Below are 26,031 nucleotides of genomic sequence, written 5' to 3'. Positions count from 1 at the left end.
ACCAAAGGGGAGCCTGCAGTTCTGGTACTCCGGACCTCCAGAACTTTTCCAGCTGGCTGAAAATAGCTGAGTGCAGCAGAAGTCTACTGGAAGTCTAAGGAGGAGTAAACCCATAGTTATATTGCTCAGACCCAAACCCAGGTCAGGAACTTGCAGAGCTCAGGCTACTGTGGGAACACTGAAAGCTTAGAGGACCCAGGCCCAAACTGTCCCTAAGATCCTAGAATTAAATAACACTCAGTACCCCAGGAAAACAGCAGGATCAAAAGAGGACAGAAGCTTAGCCCAGGAATGGGGAACCTGCTGCCTTGAGGCCCCAGGTTCCCCACCCCTGACCCAGACATTTCCATCAGCATTATGCAGAGTGTAACCCTAACATAAAGTTCACAGGAATGAAATGAATAAGTAAACAAATGAGAAAACAAAAAAAAAAGAATCCCATCATAAAAAGCTTTTGCAATGTGGTTTGGTGGATAGAGTGCCAGGTCTAGAATTCTAGGAAGACCTGAATTCAAATCTGGCCTAGGACACTAGCTTTGTAACCCTAGTCAAATCACTTAACCCCCTTTGCCTCAATTTCCTTATCTGTAAAGTGAGCTGGAGAAGGAAATGGCAAACCATTCCATTGTCTTTAATAAGAAAATCCTATATGGGGTCATAAAGAGTCAGACACAACTTAAAAATGACTAAACAAAACAAACTGACAGAGATGTATGAGGTGCAGATCTGAAAGGAGATAATGACTCAAGAGTATCTATAAGTAAAGCCTTAAAAATAAAAAAAAAAGTTTTGGCCTAAGTGCAACTGGAATTCCTGAAAGAGATGAAACAGGAATTTTTTTTAGGAGTTTGGAATTTTTTTTAAACAAGTGAAATGAGAGCATTAGAGGAAAAAATTAGAAAAGAAATGAGAACTGTGGAAGAAAGGATTGGAAAGGGAACTCACTGCTTGGTACAAGAGGTATAAAACTTTACCTGCACAACAAATTACCTGAAAATTAGAATGGACCAATTAGTAGTTAATGACTCCAACTAGAGTCTGAAAAAATAGAAGAAAACGTAAGGTATCTCATAGCAAAAAACAACTCATCTGGAAAACAGATCAGTGAGAGATAACCTAAGGATCATTGGACTACATGAAAGCCATAACCAAAAGAAAAGAGCTTAGACATCCTATTTCAAGAAATGATAAAAGAAAACGACTTAGATCTCTTAGAGCCAGGGGGCAAAGTAGAAATAGAAAGAATCCACCAGTCACCTCCTGAAACGAAACACAAAATGAGAACTCCTGGGAAAAAAAGTGCTGCAAGCAACCAGGAAGAAGGAATTCAAGTACCAGATAGAGTTAGAATCACATGCAATTTGCAGTTAGCATTGTAAAGGAATAGAGAGCAAAGGATCTGGGCAAAAGTGAGTATAATCCTATGGGGGTGGGGAGGAGAAATGGTCCCTTAATGAAATAGAAAATGATGAAATATTCCTTAAGAAAAAAAACAGCATTGTAGAAAGTTTGAGGGCAAATAGAGGGAATGAGATACATAAAAAGGTAAATATGAGCAAACAAAACGGATTAAGTGTTTACATTATAATATGAGGTGATACACATCCTCTCAGAACTCTTGTTATCAGGGGTCATAGAGAATCTAATGAGGCAGAGGTTGCAAGAATGGTGGTTTTAGTGATCTTAAAAGAAGAATGGAAAGGGAGGGGAAGAGGAATACAGTAGTCAGAGGAAGGATGAGCAAAATTATCTCACATAATTGGTAGAAGTGTATTCAAACAAGTTTGGGGAGGGGGCAGAGTGCGCTACTGGTCAGAGGAGAGAAGAATATACAAAGTTGGTCATAGGAATACATTTCACTCAGTAGGGAAAAAAGGAGTAAGGGAAAGGGGGAATAAAAGAAAGGTAGATTAAGAGAAGGATTGGTCCTGTAGAAAAAATCTAAGTATGTGTAAGAATATTTACAGCAGCTGTTTTTGCTGCGGCAAAGAATTAGAAACTGAGAGAATAGTCATCAATTAAGGAATGGCAGAACAGGTTGTAGTATGTGAATATGATGGAACATTGTTGTGTGTGAGAAATGATGAAGTAGACAGTATAAAATACCTGGGAATATACCTGCCAAGAGAAACTAAGGAACTATGTGAACATAAGTATAAAACTTTTTATACAAATAAAGTCAAATTTAAATGATTGCAGAAATATTAATTGTTCGTGGATGAGCAGAGCCAATATAATAAAAATGATAGCTCTGCCTAAAGTAATCAACTTAATCAGTGCCATCCCAATTAAACTACCAAAAATTATTTTATTGAACTGGAAAAAATAATTAATTTGGAGGAACAAAAGATCAAGAATATCAAAGGAATTAATGGGGAAAAACTGTATTATAAAGTAGTAATTATCAGAATTATCTGGTATTGGCTAAGAAGTAGAATCGTAAGTATGTGGAATAGAGAGGCTATACAATACATAGTAGTAAATGACTGTAGTAACCTCGTGTTTGATAAATGCAAAGATCTAGGCATTGTTAGTTTTTTTTTTAATTAAAATCTTCTCCAATTTTTTCAATCCAAACTTTACTTTTCTAAGAACTTGGCTATTTGGTTAAAAAAAATTGCCAGGAAAATTAGAAAGCAATGTGGCAGAAACTAGATATAGACCAACATCTTACATTATTGTTGTTGTTGTTTTTTTAATTTTTAAATTTATTTTAAACTGAAATACAAAATAAGAAAAGAAAAAAATGCCATGTATGTAGCAGAACATAAGAGAGGATTCAACATAAAGCAGTAAATTTCCATTTCAAGAAAAACTACATAATGAATACCACACATTATTTTCAGAGCTGTCTATCTTTTCTTTGCTTCCTTGTATGTTTTCTTTTTGTCCTCTGCTGTGTACTTTTTAATTTATTTAAATCCCTAATTGACAAATGGTCAAAGGATATGAACAGGCAGTTTTTGGAAGAAGAAATTAAAGCTATCTATAGACGTGAAAAAATTAAATCATTATTGATTAGAGAAATGCAAATTAAAACAAATTAAAACACCTATCAGATTGGCTAAAATGATAGAAAGGGAAAATCACAAATGCTGGAAATGTGGAAAAATTGAGATACTAATAATATACTGTTGATGGAATCGTATACTGATCCATTCATTTTGGAGAGCAATTTGGAATTATGCCTAAAGAGTTATAAGACTGTGTATATCCTTTGATGCATTATTACGTCTGTTACCTAAGATCAGGGAAAAGAACCTATACGTTCTAAAATATCTGTGGCAGCTATCTTTGTGGTGGCAAAGAACTGGAAATTGAAGGGTTGCCCATCAGTTGGGGAATAGTTGAATAAATTGTGGTATTGCAATACTACTATGCTGTAAGAAGTGAAGAGCAGGTTGGTTTTAGAAAAACATAGAAAGACTTGCATAAAATAATGCAGTGAAGCAAGCATAACCAAGTGAATGTTACATATAGTAATAACAGCAATAATTGTTTGAAGAGTAACTATGAATGACTAAGCTATACTGAGTAATATGATTATTTATATTAACTACAAGGACTCATGAAGGAAAATGCTATCCACTTCCAGAGAAAGAACTGATATATGGATGTATATATTGTATGGTTCGACATGTATCTATATCAAATATTGGCTTTCTCTAATGTGGGATTGGGAGGGAGACAAATTGGAACTCAAAATGCATCAGATAAATACATTAAAAAAAAAAAGAAATGATGAAGAGGCTGGCTTCAGAAAAGCTTGAGAGGATTTGCATGAACTGAAGTAAGTGGAACCAAAACCAATTCATACAAAAACAAACTGTATTATAAAGATAATTCTGAAAGACTTAGGCACTCTGATCAAGCAGTGGCTAACCATGATTCCAGTCCATGGCTCGTCCCCCCACCCCTCCTTCATAAATTCATAAACTCATTACCTATCTATTTATAGGCTCGGAGTATGTATTGAGACCTATTTTTTTTTTGACGTGGCCAATTTGGGAATTCGTTTTACTTTGCTCTGTGTATTTGGAACAAGGATTTTGTTTTTCTTTCTTTTTCAATTGGGATGGAGTGGAGGGACATTAAGGGAAAAGTAAAGTTTGGATTGAAAAAATTGGAGAAGATTTTAATTTAAAAAAACTAACAACTTTGATTTTAGAAATTTGTTCCACTGACACAGGATTCATGTGTTCTGATAAATTATGAGAGTCCTAAGTGGTCTTGAAGGTAGGGTTATCTCAAACTACATTTAAAATGACTGTTTAAAATAAAAGTGATATCATTAGAATTTTAGTATTTACCTGGTGGACCTAATTTACTTGCTTCTCTGGATAACTTTTCAGTTACTGTTATGGCCTGATAATTTGGAAGGTAACATTCCAGTTTTGCATAATTAAAACCAGGGCCTGAGTCTATCTGCTTTACTCTTTGTTCATTAAATATTTGAGTGTCTGTGGTAGATGCAGGAATTAAGATCAAGTACTGCCTCAGATACTGTTTAGCTTTGTAACCTTGGGCAAGTCACTTAGTATTTATGAGTCTGTGTCCTGTGAAATCTGTGAAATTGGGATATTAAGCACCTACCTTACTGAGTTATTGTGGGGATCAAATGAGTATAGCACTTTGCAATCTTAGAATATTGTACAAATGAACTAGTCTTTTCCCTCTATTTCAAATGCTTTGGGAAAGTGGTAGTCCAATGTATGTTTAATAAATGACTGTCAAAATTGATTGCATCGTGGGGGGAGGGGAGGAGGGAAAACGAACCTGAGTGGTAGTGGTTTCTGATTTTAAAGGTTTTCATCTTTAAAGGTGTATGCTTTTTAATCATTTGTATGGGATGCTGGGCTAGAGAAATATTGGAGCTTCACCACTCTGAGGAAATTTTGTCCTGTGGAATCTTATGAGCTTGATATGGAGTCTATCTATAGGCTGCCTTTGGTTTTCAACAAATAGGGGTTTTCAGTTTATTCTGTACTATCCAAGATTTCATTGAAACATCTCTAGACATGTCTTGAAAGTGTGGTTTGATTTGTATTTACTGATATTTCCTTCGCTCTTTCCCTCTGAATTTCTACCTATGGAAAATAGGGCAGAAGGACCAATAATTGCAAAATGTGTAATGTGACAAATAAAACTGTGTGGGACGATGACCACCAGGATCAAAAGTTCGAAGTCTGAGTCGGAGATCAGAAACGGTTTTTTTATTCTTTCTCATGAGAAAGGGCACAGCCCTCATCACTCAAGCAGTGTCAGCCAGGGGAGTGCAAGATGCAGAAGCTCAAGGCTTCCTTTGTCCTAATCCTAACCCCACCTCTAACTCCTGTCCTACTCACCATTGGCTGGTGAGGGAAGCTCACAATCTTCTTACTAATGTCTAACTAATCAATGCAAAGCAATTTCAGTTCTTCATTACCATAATTATTCGTAACTAATCTGTACCCTATCAGAGGAGTGTGTTTTACAAAACCTCGTTAGGCATTTCCTTTTACCAAATTTGGAGGCGCACAGTCAGAAGATGGCTAGTATGGTTTCCTTTCATGAGTTACTCAGGAAACGAAGTTGAACAAAGAGATTAGTGAGGAAACTTCACTGTGGGCCATCTCTCACAGAATGAGACAAACTCTACTATAGGTAATGGCAGTATCTTACAGCAGCCTTCTGTTTAAAGTAATATCAAGAATTGTAAATCCCAGAGCAAGAGTATATGAAAATAGGACCTAAATAATAGGATGTAGCTAATTTTTATTACTCATTTTGTAGGTGTCCCAGACCGCTTACTTCTGTTTCCCCTAACTGACTTGTGTTCATTACTTTTTATTATTATTTTTTTCATTCACTATTTTTCTCATAGGTTGTCTCAACTTTTCACCTTCAGCTTATTTGAAATTAACTCCTTTGGTACTCCTGTTACTCAGAGGTGAAAGGGAGAGGGTGCCTGGGAGGAGATGGAAGCTTTAAAACAACCTCTTGAAGCCTGTTTCCTTTCTCAGTAGATACTTATGCTGCCCTTTTGTATCCTCTTTAACCATGTTGACTGCCTTTAATATTGTTAGATATTGGGAAGGAGAAAGAAGGGAAAGAGCAAGAGAAATTTTGTAAAACTCTCACAATTAAAATTCCTTTTATGTAAACCTTCAGATACATATATGTGGTAGTGATTTTTGAATACTCTGCTCATTACAGGGAAAAATATGGAGAGATAAAGAAGGTATTATATATATTTTCCTGAAGAGGTGGGGTTTTTTTTTAACAAGATCTGTCTTATAGGCCATAAAAAGCTGCTCCAAATTCCAATGAAATGAAAAAAATTGATTAATATTTATTAGGCCACATTTCTGAAATGGTAGAGTTAAAATGTTTCTTTATTCACTATATACTTTATAGTACATTGAGCTTAGTGTAATGAAATAAAAAAAATTAAACTTTTATTTGTATACTTGCTTGTGTACATTATTAGTTCCTTGGTTAGGAACACAACCTTCAATTACAGCATTTATTTCAGCAGGAAGTTTCTCTCATGATTTTGCTTGATGTAGTTTCTAGGAATGCAATTCAGGGAAAGCAAATTCTGTGATTCTAAAAAAAATTCACAGAATTAGTTTATCCATGAATTTTTCTTGCCCTGCTATCACAGATAACTGACTAAATTGACACTGTTGGGCCTCTCATCGTCACTGTATCTAGTTGTTCTCCCTTCCACGGTTAGATACCTTGGCGGGGGGTACACAAACTTTGCTTATTGCCTTCACTCTGTCATATCCCATTCATTTCTGTTCCTACTACTCCACTTAAACTGCTGTTTTCCGAGGTCACCAATGATCTCTTTGTTGCTAAACCCAATGACCCTTTCCTTTGTCTTTATCTTCCTTGACTTCTCTGCACCATTTGATACGGTTGATTCCCTTTGAATAATCCTTATCCCTATTTTTTGACACTAGTTTCTTCTAGATCTACTTGTTTCTGTCTAACCATTGTTTCTCTGTTTTCTCTGCAGGGTTACTCGTATCCTACTCTTATTCATGGGTCTATCCAGTAAACACTGTCCTCCCCTTATACATGTTCTCCTGGTGAACTCCTCCCAAGGCCTTCCTTTATAGAAGGCTCAGATTTCTCCATCTCATTTCATTTACCATCTACTACTTTGCTTGATTTTGACTCCTACCCTGGGTACCCTCTGGGGCCTGTCCCCCCACCCCTCCTTCCTTAGCTTCCTTTGGTGTATTGTCTTCCTTCTATAGATTGTAAACTCCTTGAAGACAAGGGGTCTCTTTGTTTTTATTTGTATTCCTAGCTTTTGCCACAATGCTTGGCACATAGTTGGCTTTTACTGTAATAGACTATTGACATTCACCTCTAACTCTGTATTTCTATGATCTCTTAACACTTAACACTACATCAGTACCACTAGAGCATACAGGTCGTCCATCACCTGTCCCTTATTTTTATGACCATGACTAGCCCATCCTCTTTTTTGACCTCCTAGTATCTAGACATCTGTAGGACATCTAGTCTCTAGTCCTAGAGAACTTGGACTAATGTCCTTGGGTCTCTGGGCTCTAATTGGTGAGCTTTCATTTTGTCTTGACTTTTCTTGGTATTGCCACACCACCTCCTGGCCATCTCCTAGATATGCCCTTATACTCTTTGACCTTACCCCTCTAATTCCCTTACATGTTTTGACTTCCCTTATTGTAAAGTAAGCCCCTTGAGGGTAGAGACTTTTGCTTGCTCGCATTTACAATACCCAGTTAGTAAGCATTTATTAGGACTTTCTATGTGCCAAGGTGCTGTGCTTAAGGGCTTAGGAGACAAAGGCAAAAGATAGTCCATATCCTTGAGGCACTTACAACTACCACAATGCTTGGCTTGAAGTAATCACTTAATAAATACTTTGTCTTACTTTAATCCATCCATCCATCCATCCATCATGACTCTGATACCCTTAATGCAACTTCTATTTACAGCTATTTCTCCATCGCCCTTTGAGTGACCATCAACTTTTTTTTCTTCAGAGATTGGTATTCTCTGTCTCACTACTTGTCATATACCTCATGTGTCTTATAGTATTTTCTGTTGAAAGTTGTTTAAAAAGTAGCCTTCGTTTCTGGTAGAAACTTGGGGTCATTAAAAGCACTTATTTCCTAAAAGCAACACAATTGCAAATTTCTTATTTAATCGTTATGGAGAGCCTTCAACTAATGAAAATGTTGGTGCTCTCTTTTAAAATTTATTTATACAACCAAATTGAAATAGTTCCATCCTGCCTCCTTTTTGGAGTAAAATTTTTCTCAAACTTCTCTCCCAGTATTCAAAGACTTGTTGTTCTTCAACTGTAACCTTACTTGTATCCAGCAATATATGTTACTATCATTTAATTTTATAGAAGTGGTAGTGCGTTGTTAGAAAGATGTAAAGTTTGTCCTCCACAGAAAGAAAGTTTGGGAGTCACGTGATTAGGAAAGAGTAATACTGGAAAAGGAAGGAACAGTTCTCAGAAAGAGAGGAAAACTAGTTTCAACTGGATTTGTGCTCAAAAGTAGGGCATAGGGTAAGCTAGACCTGAAATACGCATGCTTAATAGCTTCATGCATAGTAACTAACACATCCCGCATAAAATTAGAGCTTCATTAACTGTACATGCATCACATGACCAGGAGGGAGATCATGTCAAGAAACAATATGGAAAGGCAATATATGGGAGATTGTAACCCAGAAGAGCTGGGACCAATCCCAAGCCCTGAAGGGATGGACCAGGAATGATTAACCTTATAAAAGTTTGTTCTGCTTCTGTATCTCTGCCCCTGTGCATTCCAGTATGGGTATCCCACCTCTGAGGGTCACAGTAAATCTTTCCTTCATTTACTCCTGTGTAAAAATTTTATTTATGGACATTTCCAACAATATGATTTTGTATGTTTTAGAAAAAAAGAAAAATTAGAATTTAAACTGTGTTCTAGTTTTGCCCTATCCTTCAGTAATCACCCACATTACTTAATTAACAAGCATTTGTCTTATTTTGTTTTTTGGAGGCAATCAGATTTAAGTGACTTGCCCAGGGTCACATAGCTAGTAAGTGTCTGAGGTCATATTTGAACTCAGGTCCTCTTGTCTCCAGAGCTGGTGCCCCATCTACTGCGCTACATAGCTGACTGATTCAATTAACAAGCTTTTATTAAGTGATTGTTATGTGCTGGGGACTGTGCCGAGCTCTGGGGATACAAAAAAGGATAAAAATAGTATGAAACTCCAAAAGTTTTATGAACCTTTTTCCATCTACATAATTTAGAAATCTGGTATTTAGGTCACACTAACACATTTAGATTTATGTTATGTAAAAAAGGGGAGATTTACTTGGAAGCAAAATGTTTTCTAACTATGGGAAAATTTATTTTTATTTTTGAAGATTTTTCTGATCCAATTCAGTTACTCAAAACTTGCTTAATGATTCTATCCTTGTAAGTATTGTTGTCAAGTATCTCTGAATGTAAAGAGCCGTCTTTAGTACAGTCAGTAATCAAAAGAAGCCCAATCAGATATGGGAATAGAATGTAATGTGTGAGTAAACAGCAAGAGACCAATTTGACTGAATTGTAGAGTGAGGGAAAGTAGGGAATAATATGTAATAGGTTGGTTGGGAAGGGATTTAAATGCCAAACAGAGGAGTTTATATTTGGTCCTAAACAGTAGGTAGCTACTATAGTAGAGATTCTTTTTTTTTATTTAATTTTTTTTCTTAGTTACATGTAAAAACCTTTTTTAACATTTGTTTTTTTTTAAATTTTGAGTTCTGGATTTTCTCCCTCACTCCCCTCTCTGCTCCTGGAGAAAGCAATTTGATATTGATTATACATATATAGTCAAATAAAACATTTCTACATTATCCATATTACAAAAGAAAACACACCAAAAAAAACCCCCAAGAAAATAAAGCTTAAAAAGTATGCTTCAATCTGCATTCAGGCTTCATCAGTTCTTTTCTCTGGAGGTGATAGTACTTTTCATCATAAGTCCTTCCAAATTGTCTTGGATCATTGTATAGCTGAGAGTATCCAATTCATTCACAGTTGATCATCATATAGTATTTCTGTTACTGTGTGTGTACATTGTAACTGCTTACTTAATGAACTTTGCATCCTTTCATTTAAGTCTTCCCAGGTTTTTTGAAACCATCCTATAGCTGGGGTTCTTGATCTTTTTTTTACATCATGGATGCCTCTGACTGTCCAATGATGTTTAAAAATGTATAAAATAATCCTGTAGGATTACAAAGGAAACCAATTGATGTAATTATCAATACTTTTTTTTTTTTAAGTTCGTGGGCCCCAGGTTAAGAACTCCTTCACATAGAATTTATTGAGTCCAGGAGAGTGACATGATCAGATCTATACTTTAGGAAAATCACTTGGGCAATTGTGTGGGAACATGGATTGGAATAGGGAGAGATCAGAAACAGGGAGATCAATATGAGGAATTAAGGAAAATGTTGAAGTTCTGAGCCTAAGTGACTGGAAGGATGCTGGGGCCCTCCACAGAAATAGTGAAGCTTGGAGAAGAAGGCTGGCTTTGGGGAGAAAAATAATGAGTTGAGTTTGAGATGTTTGTGGGATGACTTGAGCTCAGGAGAAAGATGAAGATTGCATATATAGATTTGGGGATCTGCAGAAAAGATCTTCTGGAAAGACTCAGAGGAAGCTGAGCCCATCTGAACAGGTTACCTCTTGACCTCTTCCTAATAATTTCTCCCCTCTTCTCTGAGTGTATAGGTCCAAAGCCAAATTGGGGCTCATACAAATGAAGCTGAGGAACTTGCAGGGGACTCCTCATTTCTGCCCATTACCAAAGAATCATGTCCTGTGCTTTGGACTAAATGATGTAGTAAATAGGGAGAGCACTGGACTGGATGGGAATCTCTGCCAGTATTTTGGATAACTTCTGAGTCTGATTCCTCATTTATGAAATGCGATTAATGATATTTGCATTACCTATATTACAGACTTGTGAAGAAAGTGCTTTGTAAACTATAGAACTCTGTGATGTATTAAGGTATTTCCAGCTTATGAAATTCAAAGGTACATGAACCAGAGGAGTATGACCTGCATTTATGTAGTTTTTTTGATAAAATTGCTAGTTGTCACAGCTCTGTGGTGCCCGGGATTTGTTGAGACATAGAAAAGACATGGAAAAGAGAGACCTAGAAAAAACTACTTACTTTTTGTAGTATTAGGTGCCAACAAAATTAATGGCACCAGGCAATATGTGCTTTAGACAGATAGTTTCCAACAGGGGTAGTTTAGGAAGGATTCATGGAGAGGAGGTGCAATTGAATTGAAATTTAGAGTAAACCCAAAAGCCTTTTGTTATATTAAAACACAAAAACATCAGGGTCTATTCAGTGCTAAGAATAGAGAGGCCTGTCTACCTGAGTTGACTTGCTAGAATTGTTCTTCCTGTCTCTTTTTCATAAGGACAGTTGTATTTGTGAGTAAGAAGCCTGCTTTTGAAATTTGAGAAGTTCTTTTCTTCTAGGTTCTGGAGAAAGAAATTTGTTCCCACAACAGACTATGAGACAAGACCATGAGGGTGGCCTTTTAGGCAGTTCTATAAAATTAGAAGACAGATGCTGCTGGTTTTTTTTTTTAATCTCACACTAGGGTCTTTTTATTTTAAATGTCAAACATTATTTAAAGTTAAAGCTTTATTAATGCCTTTTGTTTAACTAGTCATTTCCCAGTCTATTTTACCCCTGCTGTGAACCCACCCTTATAGCAAAATAAAGTTATTAAGCAAAACAAACCTATAATGACAGTACTACAGTAGTTTGGGAAGTACATCTGTTCTTCAAGATCAGGATTGGTCTTTGCAATTAATCTGAGTCTGGGCCCTTTTAGTGTTGCCTTTGTTTACCTTATTGTAGTTACTGTGTTGTTCTCCTGGTTCTTCTTTCTTCATTCTATTATATCATACCAATCTTAATGTTTCTCTGCATTTTCATATTGATCATTTTTTACATTCATATTTCATAGTTTTTTTTTTTAGAAACTTAAAAACACAGGTGAAAACTTAAAAAAAAAACCTTATTTTTGCATGGAAATGCCAGCTTCCTTGTGCCGTTTAGGACAGTGGTATCAAACTCAAATAGAAACTGATCCCTGTTGACCAGCAGCATATTGAAAAAAAAAAAACAACTTATTTTTGTATGAAAATACCAGCTTCCTTGTGCCATTTAGGACAGTGGTATCAAACTCAAATAGAAACTGATCCCTGTTGTCCAGCAGCATATTGACTTAGGAAACCAAAAATTAACATTGTCTGTTACATTTTTAAATATTTCCCAGTTACATATTAATCTGGTTTGGCAGAAGTTTGATAGCTTCATACGTAAACCAGTCTTTTTATGATATGGTTATTAAGAGTGCATTGAAGAGAAGAAATGTGACTATAGATTATTTGTTTCCCATCCTGTGAGCTGGGAAGAAGTTTTTGCAAGGGGGCCAAGAATCCATAAATAAGCAGACATACCTTTTTTTAGACTGAATAAATAACACAGATAAATGTTTTGTTATTTTTCAAAGTTATTAAAATATTAAGTTTTTTTAAGTTAATGAATTCATAGGATTTTGACACATTTTCTCAATGAATAGCACAATTGCAGGGAGTACATTAATTTTTAAAAATTTTTAATATGAACTTCAAAAGGGTTGTGAACCGTTGGTATTAGAGGAAAGAACATTCACTGTGTGTTACTATCTAGAGACCTGACTTCTAGCCATCTGTGTCATTAATTGCATGTATGATTTTGGACAAATCATTTCATCTCTCTGAGACTAATCTATAAAATGAGGAAATTAGACTTGATCTCTAAGGGTCCTTCCAGCTCTACAATTTCCTGACTTTATGGTTCATAATTCTGTGATTCTGGCTTCCCTTGACTTTATTAGATATTTGCTTAGATATCTATTCAGGGAATTTGAATGAACTTTGATAGACTGAGAGGAACATAAAGAGAAAGCTACTCTTCAGTAAAATAACATCATTATGCATATTTCTTCTCACTCTATAGCTCCAGAGTTTAAATTTAGAAGTATAAACTGGAACTAACTGTAGAAAAACAACTGTGAAAATCAAAGGTATTACTATTTAATACCATTTCTGATGGTAAAATTAAAAAATTAAACATGGATATGCAGTCGGGGGCAATATTCCCAGAAAATGGCACAAAAGTAAAAAATGGGAATGTTGATACATTGATCTTACAGGAAATGGGCGTTAGGTTCCTGTGACTATCAAACCTGTAATCTTTAGCTAGAGATAGCCAAAAATAGACTTTTCCGCATACAGTTCTTTATAATAAAACATTAATTCTCATAATATGTGCTTTTCCTAAAGCAGTAACCATGAAATAACCCATAGTATGAAGTACGCAAAATAAAATTAGTAATATGCAAAACATTTTTCCTTGCTAGTAATTCCCTAGAATTCTGTGAGCTTTTGTGCTAACACATAAATTAAAAAAAGTTATTTCAGACAATATTTGCTTTTCATAGTGCATGAAGTACCATGAATATTTTCCTCCTTTTTTTGGATAGTTGTTAACACCTTACTCTTGGCCAACAGCAGCTGCCGGCATTCTGGCATAAAGTTTATCTAACACCTTTGTTTTCTCACTAAACAGCATCACTTGACTTTGCATGCTTAGAACTAAAAGGACTTGCACAGCTCTTTGGGGGCATAATTGCAACATAAAACTTGAGTTTTAAAGGTAAACAATGAAAATAAGCAACATGCACAGGGAGTGCTTTACAGTGGTAGGGTAAACAAGACCAGTGAAGCACTTAGTAGGGGACCAGCTGTGCACATTGTGCCTCTCATTTTTTTCTCTATTACGCATCGCAGTGAATGTGCATGGTTGCCAATGTGAAAGTCAAAATGTGGTCACTAAGAAATTTGTTTAACTGCTCTAAATTGCTAAAGTTAAATACCCAAATGTTGAGGATCGACTACTATTCTTTTCAGATACTAATAAGAGCATTTGGAAGAAAAACTGTGGAAATCTTAGGTAATACTTGATTAAAAACTTTAAAAATGTTTTAAGTCTTTTTTTTTTTAAGTAGTGAACAAGAGATTATGGGAACCATTATCCATTTTGGCTGCCTTTTGGCTTGGGGAGTTTTTGTTTTTGCAGGTGTGAATTAAGGTTAATGGTAGAATTAGGTGGTATCTACCATCTTCATGCATCCTGTCTGTATGCCTTTCATACATCCCCTGTAGTAGCTAAATGTTAAGAGCAGTGATTTACTGGTTTGGGGATACTCTCTTGAATCCTTTGCCCTGATGTCCTGCCCTGCCAAATCTTACCTTGGATTACTCTGACCATGTTCTCCTCTGTTCCTACTTAAATGCTATTGAATAGAGCTGAAGAAACTCACAAATATCCTGGCGGAGTCCACTGCAAATTATGTTGTTTAATCTTAACTGGACCTCATTTCAGCAAAGCAGTCTTCTAACTTATACCTAAATGATTCTCTGTCACACTCCCCACAGTGACTGTTCTATACCTTCTCTTCTTTCAATCTTTTCAAAGTACCCCTACTCCACCTTTTACAGCTGTGAACCTTGTGCCATATATCACTGAGGAAAAGAGATCATGTGCCATGAACTCCCTCTTACACCCTTTTCTGTATCAGAAATGCTTGATATTATCCTTCATTTTCTCACCTTTTTCATTTGTCTCTGGAGAGATTGTCCCTCTCTTCACCAAGACCAACCTAACGTCTCTATGTGTACCTTGATCCCATCCCCTCCTTTCATTCTCAGAAGATTGTCCCCATAATCTTTCTCCTCTTTTCCCCTATTCTTAAATATTCCTTATCTCCTGACTCCAATGCTTGGCCCAGTGCCTGACACATGTAGTGTCTAACAAGCACAATTTCTCCCATCCTTTAAAAAGTAACGAGATTCTGCTATTCCTTCAACCTTATCATTATGATGTTTCTCCTTCCTTTCACAGCCAAACTCAGAAAAATTGCCTTATCTTTTTGCTTCTGCTTCTACTCCAGCTGTTTCCATCCGTTGAAATTTGGCTTCCAAACTGCTTTCTCCAAAAATTAGCATTTGATGTCTTAATTTCCAAATCTGGAGGCCTTTTCACAGTTCTTGTCCTTCATGATCTCTCCTGCAGCATTTGATGCTATTGACTACCCTTTCCTTTTCCAGATTTTTGTAACACTGTTCTCTCTTGGTTCTCCTGTCTGATCGATTTCTACCAGTTTTCTTTTCTGATTCATCATTCATAGATGTACATATGCTCCCATAGTTGTACATATACCCCAAGACTATTATCCTGTCTCTTTCATAGGTTCTTGCAGATCTCTGTGTGTGTAAATCCAGGATCCTTAGAGATTTTGAAATATTATAACTCACAGCCACTTAGGCATTTTAAAATAGATGTCTGTGAGGAAGGTAGGTAATGCAGTGGATTGAATATAATGTGCTTTGCAAACTTCAAAACTATGTAAATGATGTCCATGAAGATGATAATACTCCTTAGACATCTCAAACTCAATTATATCGAAAGTTGAAAATTACTATTTATTAGTTTCTCTGTACCCCAGTCTATCCTCCCTGTAATTGCCGAAGTGATTTTCCCAAGGCATAGATCTGACTCATTCCTTCCTCTACTTAATAGATCCTAGTGGCTCCCTGTTCTATCAGATATTCACTCTTGTTTGACATTTAAAGGCCGTCACAGCCTCTCCCCAACCCACCTTTCCAACCTTATTACTATTACTTTCCTTCACATATATAATGTATGGTGAATGTTCCTTATGAAATAGTCCAGTTGTAAAGAAGAATTATAATCAATGGAATGAATAATCAGAAAGGAGAAATGAAACCAGAAAAGAAGGGGAAAAAAAAGAGAGAGAGAGCAAATAGTTTGCCTCAGTCTGCATTCAGACTCCGTAATTCTTTCTCTGGATGTGTACAGCTTTTTCCATCATGAGTCTTTTGGAGTTGTCTTAGAACCTTGCATTGATGAGAGGAGCCAAGTCTGTCAGAGTTAGTCATCACAGATACAATGTGTCTGTAATTGTGTATAATGATATTAGCTATTATTATTGTTATCATTACTACTACAAAATAAATTACAAGAGGAGGAGGCACTAATAGCTGGGGGGATTCAGGAAAGTTCACATACAATGTGCTTGAGCTGAGTCCAACAAGGGGAGGTAAGGAAGGAATTCGTTAAAGGCTTGAGGTAGAATCAGTGCAGACGAACATCTATATAGCACATTAAGGTTTGAAAAGTGTTGTTCACATGCCCAAAGGGCTATAAAAATATGCATACCCTTTGACCCCGCAATACCACTTCTAGGGCTGTATCCCAAAGAGGTCACACAAGTGGGAAAAGGACACATATGTACAAAACTATTTATAGTGGCTCTTTTTGTGGTGGCAAAGAATTGAAAATCAAGGGGATGCCCATCAATTGGGGAATGGCTTAACAAGTTGTGGTATATGAATGTAATGAAATACTATTGTGCTATAAGAAATGAGGAGCGGACAGAGTTCATTACAACCTGGAAAGACTTATATGAACTGATGTTGAGTGAGGGGAGCAGAACCAGGAGATCATTATACACATTGTATCTGTGAAAGAATTACGGAGTCTGAATGCAGACTGAGGCAAACTGTTTGCTCTCTCTTTTTTTTCCTTCTTTTCTGGTTTTGTTACTCCTTTCTCATTATTCATTCCATTGATTATAATTCTTCTTTACAATTGGACTATTATGTAAATAAGTTAAGTGTGAAGGTATATGTAGACCCTACATTGGATTACATGCTGTCTTGGGGGGGGAGGGAGAGAAAATTTGGAACGCCAAAACTTGTGGAACTGAGCATTGTGAACTAAAAATAAAAAAATAAATTTATTATAAAAAAGGAAAGAAAAAGAAAAGTGTCGTTTAGTCATATCTGATTCTTTGTGACCCCATTTGGGGTTTTCCTGGCAAAGATATTGGAGTGGTTTGACATTTCCTTCCCCAGCTCATTTTACAGATAAAGAATGAAGGCAAACAGAATTAAGTGACTTGCCCAGGGTTATATAGCTAATAAGTATCTGAGGCCAGATTTGAACTTAGGAAGATCAGGCTTCCTAGCTGTGCCACCTAGCTGCCCAAAAGGTCTTTGCAACGATTATCTCACTTGACCTTCACAACAGTTCTGTGAGGCAGATGCTGTTATTATCACCATTTTTCAGATGAGGAAACAGACTGAGAGAGACTCAGTGCCTTTACCAGAGTAACGCAGCTAGTAAATATTTTAAGGCAGGATTGGAACTTGGTCCTGTAGCTAGGTCCAGCACTTTATCCCACTGTGTCATCTAGCTGCCTTATTTTAAATATACCTATATAGGTACAAATAAGCTCTTTGAGGGTAGGTATTTCCACTTTTTCACTTTATATCTCCAGCACTTTGAAAAGTGCTGATACCCCAGGCTGGCATCGGTTATTTCAAGGTATGTGAAAGTATCAGAACCATTTATTTTCACTACTCTAGTGTATGGATTACAATGGTGGAATGGCATTTCAGAAGGGTTAAAAATCTCTTACCTACAGACAGTGTCATAAAGCTAAAAATTTAGTCCATTTTTCCTTCAGGGTTTCTTCAAATATATCTTCTTTTGCTAGCATAGTTTGGATACAGTTTACAAGCCATAAAGGATTCATTTAGTTTTTCTGTGCAACATTTTTACTTAATTTCAACCACTAGTCAAGGAGACACAATTTTATCCTTTTTTAGAGTCATTTTGTTCTACAGGTATTCGGAGGGGCTTGGGGGAGAGTGCAAGCAAGTCCCTGCTTTTACTCAGCTATCTTGGCTCCACTCCCTCTTACCCTTTTTTTAAATAACAAAAAAACCTCATTTTTGTTGATAGACTAAAACTTTATTTTGTAAGGTTGTCACTTTTTGAAGAGGCATCTTTCATTTTTTTGTTTTATTGGTGCCTTTTATTTTTATATCACATTCATTTCTGAATATAATCTTTCCCATCTCCTCTGTCTGCCAAGCTTTCCCTTGTAATAAAAGTTAAAAAAAAAGATCAATAAAACCAATTGGCACGTTGATCACATCTGATAGAATGTACACAATATCGTACTCATAGTCACCTGTTTCTCCAGTAAAAGGAGGAGGCTGCATTTTCTCAATTCTTCAAGTTAAGCTTAGTCTTTATAATTATACTAAGTTCAGGTTTGTTTTATTTTTTTTTCTGTTGGTATTGTTATATATATATATTTTCCAGGTTCTGTCTAATCATTGTACCAATTATTGTAAGTGTGCACATGTTGCATGCAATTGTTCATATTTGCCAGATCTTGCGTGCAATGACATTTTGTTACATTCATGTACACAGTTTGTTTAACCCTGTCCCATTTGATGGACATCTACTTTGTTTCTCATTCTTTTTAACCACAGAAATGGAGGGAGGCCTCAGAGGCATAATTCCAAATGGCTTTCCAGAATCATTGGATAAATTCACCAAAGCGTCCAATGAATTAGTGTGCCTGTCTTCCTGTAGCTCCTTTAATATTCACTATTTTCATCTTTGCCAATTTGCAAAGCTATAGGTGAAACCTGTAACTTTCATTTTTGAAAGATATGTACTGGATTTTTTCTATTTCCACCTTGCCTTCTTGTTTGAGTAGTTCTGGGCAGTTTTCATGAGTGATTTCCTGAAATATGATGTCCAGGCTTTTTTTTGGGACATGGCTTTATGGTAGTCCAAAGATTCTCAAATCACATATCTTTGATCTATTTTCCAGGTCAGTTGTTTTTTCTATGACACATCTACCTTATATTTTCTTCATTTTTTAAAAACTTTGTTTTAATATTTCTTGTCTAATGAAGTCAATTACTTCTCTTTAGTCCATTATAATTCTCAAGAAGTCTGTTGCTTGGGTAAGGTTTTCTGCCTCTTCATCTATGCTGTACTTCTCCTTCCAAACCTTTCTTCCCAAACTGTCTTTTCTTTTTCATTTTATTTTCCTCTAGGGTTCTCATTTTATTTTAAAATTGTGGTTATATTTCTCCAAGGCATTCTAGTTGAACTTTTGACCAAGCTATGTTTTTCTTTGAAGCTTATCTTGTAGATAGTTTGGAATCATTCTCTTCTTTGGGGTTTGTGTCTTAAGCATCACCATAACAGCTCTCTCTGGTGGCAGGCTTTTCTTAGGGGGCTTAAGGTTCACAAAGAATTCTTTTCAACCTTCCTGAATTGGGTTCTGATTTGTATTCTTTGTTGTTGCTTTCTTTGGCTATTGTGTTCTTCAAGGATCTCAGGGACAGCTCAGGCCAGGAACCTGTAAATTTTTAGTGTACCAGAGTGGTCTGGTCTAGGGGTAAAGTCTGATAACTGCCCTTCTGGTTTCAGTTTTGCAAACTTCCCACCCCATTTGAGTCTGAGTGAACAACCCTAGACTTTCTCATTTCTAGTTCCACTAGACTTCTTTTGTGGTCAGCCACCTTCCAACCAGGAGGGCTCTACAGGTTCAGAACAATAGAACTGCAGATTCCTTCTTATTCTCAACTTGCTACTCAGCTTCCTGACCTAAATAGGGACTGTCTTGAGATCTAGTATAGGAGTAGTTCCCATCCTTAGTCTGCACTGAAAATGAAACTCCAGCGATTAGGTAAAAGTGAGGGATAGAGCTGCTACTTGGCTCTTCATTCTCCCTGTGTCAGGTATATGAGGTTGGTCCTTACTGAATCTGGGGCCACCTCTTGCCCTGCGGCTGTGTAGCTGCAGATCCCAGTTCAGTACTGGTACTACAAGGCTCCTTGGTACCTTCCTGGCTAGACCTGCCCCCCCCCCCCCGCCCTCCCCCATCTCTGTAAGCCTGTCTGTCTCCTGTGCTGACTTAGGCTAGAAAATTGACTCACTGCAAATTTTCCTTGAGTTTTCTGATCATGACTCAGTCTGATGCTCTTTCTAGGTCTTTCTTGGAGTAGTTGTGGGGGAAAGCTGGGCTGTAGTTCAATTTTTACTGGTCTGTCAAGATGGCTAGATTTGGATAAACTATTTCAAGGTGAATACATTTCTTTTTTTTTTTTTTTTTTTTTTTGAAACATAGGACTCAAGACTATTAAGTGACTTGTGCTGGAGGAGTACATTCCCTTAATCTCTGAAAACAGTGGGGAAAATATTTACACTCTTTGTATATAACTCAGTCACCAAAAATTGGTTTCCCTTGAATATTTTACCAGGTTCAGATCACAGATTTTGAGAGAGAAGCTCTCAGCATCATGTATAAAAATTAAAGCATACCAAAAGAAGATATATGAGAGGGAACCTCATTGCTTTCTTGGGTGGATGAAAGAGTCCTAACACGGGGACTATGAGTATGGAACACTTCATATAATGTCAGATTTTTTTTATATGTTGGGTAGTTTTGCTGAATTGCTTTTAAAAAATCTATTAAAAGAATGGCTTTTAGGGAGAGGAGAGAGGAGTGATATGTAGAAATATAGGTGATATAAAATTAAACGATAGTAATAAAACCTTTTTTAAGTAGAACAAAAGATTACCCTTTATTTCAGAATTCTACATTTCTGTATCGTTTGTTTACATTGGCATTCTATGAAGAGCTGATGTTTAAAATTATATGTCCATTTTGTGAAGTGTATTTTTGGGGGTTGAGGATCAGAATAGCATGCATTATTTGTCTCATAATCCTAATAAATAATTTACCTAGTTATTTTTGAAAATCTTCAGAAAATGGAGAGGGGGGAACAAATGGTTGACCATTGGAAAAAAAAATCTAATGAAAAAAAGCAACCTAGCTTTTGCAGTTTATTTTCAGATGTACACATCCTGAAAAGAAAAAAAAGTCATATATCAGGCTAAAATTACTTCTTTGGAGCAGGAAATTATTTTTTAAAATTGATTTACTTTTTAAAGATAACTCTAATAATTCTCTTACAGGGTAATCACTTTGATCAGTATGAAGAAGGACATTTGGAGATTGAACAAGCATCACTAGACAAACCTATAGAATCGGTAAGATGTTCAATATTTATTCTTTGGGCCACCAGTAAGCTAGATAGCGTTCGGATGGTGTTTGATGTGAATGCAGTTAAATTTGTTAATGATGAATTGTAGCAGTGTAGAGTTGCTGTTCTCTAGTCTGTACTTTTATTTAGTTGGGTTGGGGGTATAGTCTAATGTTTATTTTGGTTCATAATTTAGGCACTTAAAGACAAATTAATTTTTTTTAATGGAAATGTATCATTTTGGCCCATACCAGTAAAGGTAGCAAGATTTAAGCTCCTTTCTCCCCGTAAATTTAAGGAGTAAAATGTATTTTGATCCTTTTAAACTTTTTATTCATTTAACTTATTTTTACTTAATTAGTCAAATTACCTTGTGTAGAATGATGATTTCCTATTGAAAACAGTAAGGGATGGTAAATTTGTATTTACTGGATTAATGGAACCCATTTGATTAAGAACAGAATAGCTCAGTATTTTTGCTTTGTATTTTCTTTCCCACCTCTCCCTGCTTTATCATGGATATATTTAATTCCAAGTTACAAAGTAGATGAAGTTATTTTTTCTGAATTTTCCAGTGCCATAAAGCATAGAAGAATGTCTAAACCTGGGGTGGTATCAACACTTAATATTGGTAATAAACAGGTTTAGCCTCATTCTCAATGGTGGAGTGTATATATTCAGTTGTTTTTCAGTCATATCTAACTCATATTGGAGTGGTGTGCCATTTGCTTCTCCAGCTCATTTTACAGATGAGGAAACTGAGGCAAACTTGCCCAGGGTCACAGTGTCTGAGGCCAGATTTGAATTCAGCGAGGTGAGTCTTCCTGACTCCAGGCCTGGCACTCTAATCACTGTGCCGTCCAGCTGCTCCTAGGAGTACATACAGTAAAACCTTTAATGAAGAAATAAATGAGAAAGTCTTGACCTTTTAGTTAGTCCTGGATTTTTTTTAAGGGCTTAGATCGTGATTGTTTTCCAAAAGAAAAAAAAAAGTAGTCATTATGTATATTATAGCTATCGTCTCTTTAGCTTTTATTTTTTCAAAAAAAAAAAAATTCTGCAACGTTAGCAAAGGATCAACATGCATTTATATTCCTGCATAGGGTTGGTGTTGTGTATGTTTGTGTGTGTGTTTAGATGTTTACAGAAATTTACACAACTTGGGGTGTTCGACATTTTTCTTCCACAGCAGTTGGCCCATATTAGCTAAGCAGCCATGATCTGGTTTGTATTGCACGGTCTGCCTTTTTTTTTTTTTATTTCTTCTCTAGGGTTTCTTTTCTCCCCACTTCCCCTTCTTATTTCTGTTCTTCTGGTCCAGTGAACACTGCATATAGTACCTTCTGTCTTAATGTGCTGGCATGACGCTAGTCTTAGGCATGGCAGTAATTGATGACGCATGTGATAATGCTGCAGAGGGAGAATTCACATCTGATGTGCTGAACAGCCTAGTCTTGTGTTTTGAAGTAGGAATTTTAATTGAAATGCCAGGCCCACTCTGCTCTGTAAATTTCATAAGAAAGAACTAGCATTAATGTCTTGTTCTATACCACTCTGGGAATTATCACCAAATTATTCAGGTAATATCTGTAGGTTACACCAGTGTCTTCCACTTAGAAGAGGTCACTCTTTACCCTACTCCCACCTCTCATTTGATGTATGTTTTGAATATAAATATTAACTGGTTAAAAATTAAAGGATAGCTAGATGTAGGAAGCCTGGGGAAGTTGGTTAATACTTTAAAACAAGGTTTTAATTCATTGAGGGTACTCTGTCCCAGCAACAGTAGATAACTGAATTTACAGCCCTAAGTATTCGTTATTCATATGCCCATCTTAATTAAAGGATTTTTTTAAAGTACTGAATCAAATAATATTTTAAATTTTTAAAGGCATCTTTTATGACCAGAGTTTTAGAGCCTTTGAATAATTGATTGGAGCTTACTTTCTCTCTTGTCCTGTGGCAGGTATGGCTAATATTTGACCAACCACAGCTTTTTTGAGAGACCAGTTTGTTTTTTAAAACATTTCAGAATTCAGGAAATGAATTCTAGTTCATATTATGAGGAGAGGAACACTCTCAAAGGACAATCCATTGAATTTCTATTATTTTAAGGACCAAGGTAGGTGCTTTGTTTATAAAATGGAATTATCTGTCCAAACAGCAAAAGTATAGTATTTTAACCACAACAGAGAAATATTGACATTCCTGAATTCCAAATGCTCAGTGATAGCAATAATAATTATAACCTTTGTGCTATCTTGGAATTCCTTGGGACCAAAGGTGTCATACACAAGAGTTTATCTGCTGAATTCAGATCTGTCTCTGCAGCAATATCTATTTGAGAGGTGCTGACTGTTTTGCTACAGCATGCAACTCAGAGGTGGCTGGAAGTATGCAGGTTTGGGAGTCTACAGATCATTACAAGGTCCTAAAAGTCTAGTGAATGAAACATTTTTTTCCCTTAAAATACTCTGCAGAGTCTGGTAACCATGGAAGACTGCATAGTTTATGCTGAGTATGTGTTTGTGAGTGTAGAATGAAAGTCTTTTCTTTTCTTTTCCTTTTTATTTTTTAGAAAGTGGATATTAAGCAAAGCCACCCCAGGTTGGGAATAAAAACTCAGAGGTACAATAATGTATACCTTTGGACAGCTTCTAAAGCCTTACACATTAAATCATTGAAATGTCAGATTTTTTGTTTCTTATAGTGTAAGAAAATACATAAAAACAGGCAGTTCTGAATTATTTCACAATCTTTGATTAAAAGTTAACCTGCCCCTGCTCCCAAACATATTTATTTCAACCAAGTAATTATCTTTAGTAAGGTTCCAGATGACCTTTCTAGAATAAGTCTTTAGAAGATAGTTAAGTTTGCTCAATAGATAACTTATTATCTATTTTGAGTTTAAGGAACCAAGATAAAATTCTGATATAAGGCCTTTTATATGCCAATTACTAAAATAATAATAATAATAATAACTTTTGGAATCTTGATGAAAAAACAGCCATCCGTACTATACGGACTCCACATATTTAAAGTTGATATGCAAAGAAAAAAGTATTAGTTTAAGCTATAGTTTAATTAAGAATGCTGCAACACATGAATGTTTGAATCTCACATGCCCTTGAATCCTTATTTCTACAGTTGGATTGATTTCTTAGGAAATTTTTCTCAATTCTTAAATGAGATCAAAGAGTAAAGGAGTGAATGCCTACTCCCTAAAGCTGTGCTGCCTGTAGCAGAGTTAAACTAAGCTGTCATTGTACAAGTTAAATTGCATATCATCCATTAGTTTGTATTTGGCTACATTTAACTGATAAAATCCTTCCCCAGAGCAGGCAGGTTGACTGAACAGGCTTTGAAAAATCCATGAAAATCCTTAGATTTCCGTTACTGCTTTTTGGGGAAAATTGGTCTGTTCAGCTAGACTCTAAGAAATTATATGCAGTTGAGTTTTCTCACTTTAAACTTTGAAGTTTGTCTTTTGTCATTTTGCATATCTTTTTGAATCTGTGGACTCCTTTAGTTCCAAAGTGTAATTGTAAGACTACTGACATTTAGCAGTGACCATATGTGGATTGCACTATAAATAATGTGCTTCTTGGAGCTGAATGGTGTAGCATTACTATTTGGCTTTTCTCTCTAGTCTTCATTGTGTCATCTGTAGTGAGCTATAGGTTTTGTTTTGGGAATCTTTTACAACCTGTTGTTTGCATGGGTTCACCCAGTAGCATCCAGTCCTTGCTTATGGATTTCTCGATACACAGTCAGCAAAGCTTACAATCCACTCAAGAGGTTTGCCATTTTTTGTCAATGTTGAAAATGAGCTAAATTAATGTGGCTGTCAACTAAAATAGAATTTAATATGGAACTAAGTTTAGCTAGTTATTTATCTATGATACATTTGATTTTACTGGTTTATTTTGTATCTAGTCATTGATACTTAGAATCAGCCCTACATAAATTTTGATCTATATTTTAGCATTTCTCCAAAGTTCCTGTTTCACAGGTTGGTACTTTAAAAGTTGGTCACACACCGTTTCACAGAATAGGGTAAAAACCTAAGAATTCGCTGCTTGGGAGATAATTCACAAACAAAAATGCTGAGGAAATGTTTAAAGGATTGGCAATGCATTATGTTCATTTCTGGTATTAAGTATTTTTTTCATGCTATTTTTTTAAAAATGTAAGTAAATGCTTCATGCCCTCAAGGATTTTCCCATCTAAATTATCTTATTGCTCCTTAAAAAGACACTGCCCCCTGCCCTCAACACCATTTCCCTCTCCTCTCCACATATAAAAAGGCATGAAATAAGGAGAGAATAGGGACCAGAAAATATTTCAGTTCCATTATGCAGTGGTCCAGAAATGCAAAAAGTAGGGACCCACTGAAATGTGACCTGCATGAAATGAGTTTGGATTCTTATCCCAAATCCCATGCCAGCCAGAGATAGAAGTATTCATCGTCCACTTCTCCTAAAGTGACATTGAACGTAGATTGCCAGCATCCAAATCATAGCTATAGATAGTAACACACGTGGAAACTGGTCTACTCCAGTGGATCCTGGGAAAAGTTGACATTTTGCAGAGTATCCTTGGGAAAGCATGCATACCTGAGTTGTCTTATTTATCACTACTTGGTAAGGAGGATTTCTTTGCAGATAGATTCCAATTAGAATGTAAGGTTCCTCTGAGTAGAAATTTTCTTTTCTTTTTCTTGTCTTCCTACCCTAGTATATAGTAGGCACTTAATAAATACTTGGTGATTGATCCCTTAAATTTACTTACCAGCAGACCAACACTGCTGTCTCTTCACTAGTCACAACCTGTTTGTGATGGAAGAAAAGATTGTGCACAATATTTGTGTCAGATTTTCATAAGATTATAATTGAACCTTAATTTTTTTTTTTTGGAGTGGGAAGGCAGGGCAATTGGGGTTAAGTGACTTGCCCAAGGTCACACAGCTAG

The 26,031-nt window shown here is 36.1% G+C and overlaps 1 protein-coding gene across 2 annotated transcripts in view; it reads left to right on the top strand.

Moving 5' to 3' along the window:
- Positions 1-26,031, top strand: part of GPATCH8 (G-patch domain containing 8) — a 119,644-nt gene that overhangs the window by 39,350 nt on the left and 54,263 nt on the right. For both annotated transcript variants that reach the window (XM_036754259.1, XM_036754260.1), the window contains exon 2: positions 20,993-21,067. In XM_036754259.1, the coding sequence (XP_036610154.1) occupies positions 20,993-21,067 (75 nt within the window). The remainder of the gene's footprint in view (positions 1-20,992; positions 21,068-26,031) is intronic.

This window comes from Trichosurus vulpecula, chromosome 4 (assembly GCF_011100635.1).
Source record: "Trichosurus vulpecula isolate mTriVul1 chromosome 4, mTriVul1.pri, whole genome shotgun sequence".
Lineage (NCBI taxonomy): Eukaryota > Metazoa > Chordata > Mammalia > Diprotodontia > Phalangeridae > Trichosurus > Trichosurus vulpecula.
The sequence above is the reverse complement of the archived record's forward strand: the minus strand, read 5'-3'. Positions and strand labels throughout refer to the sequence as shown.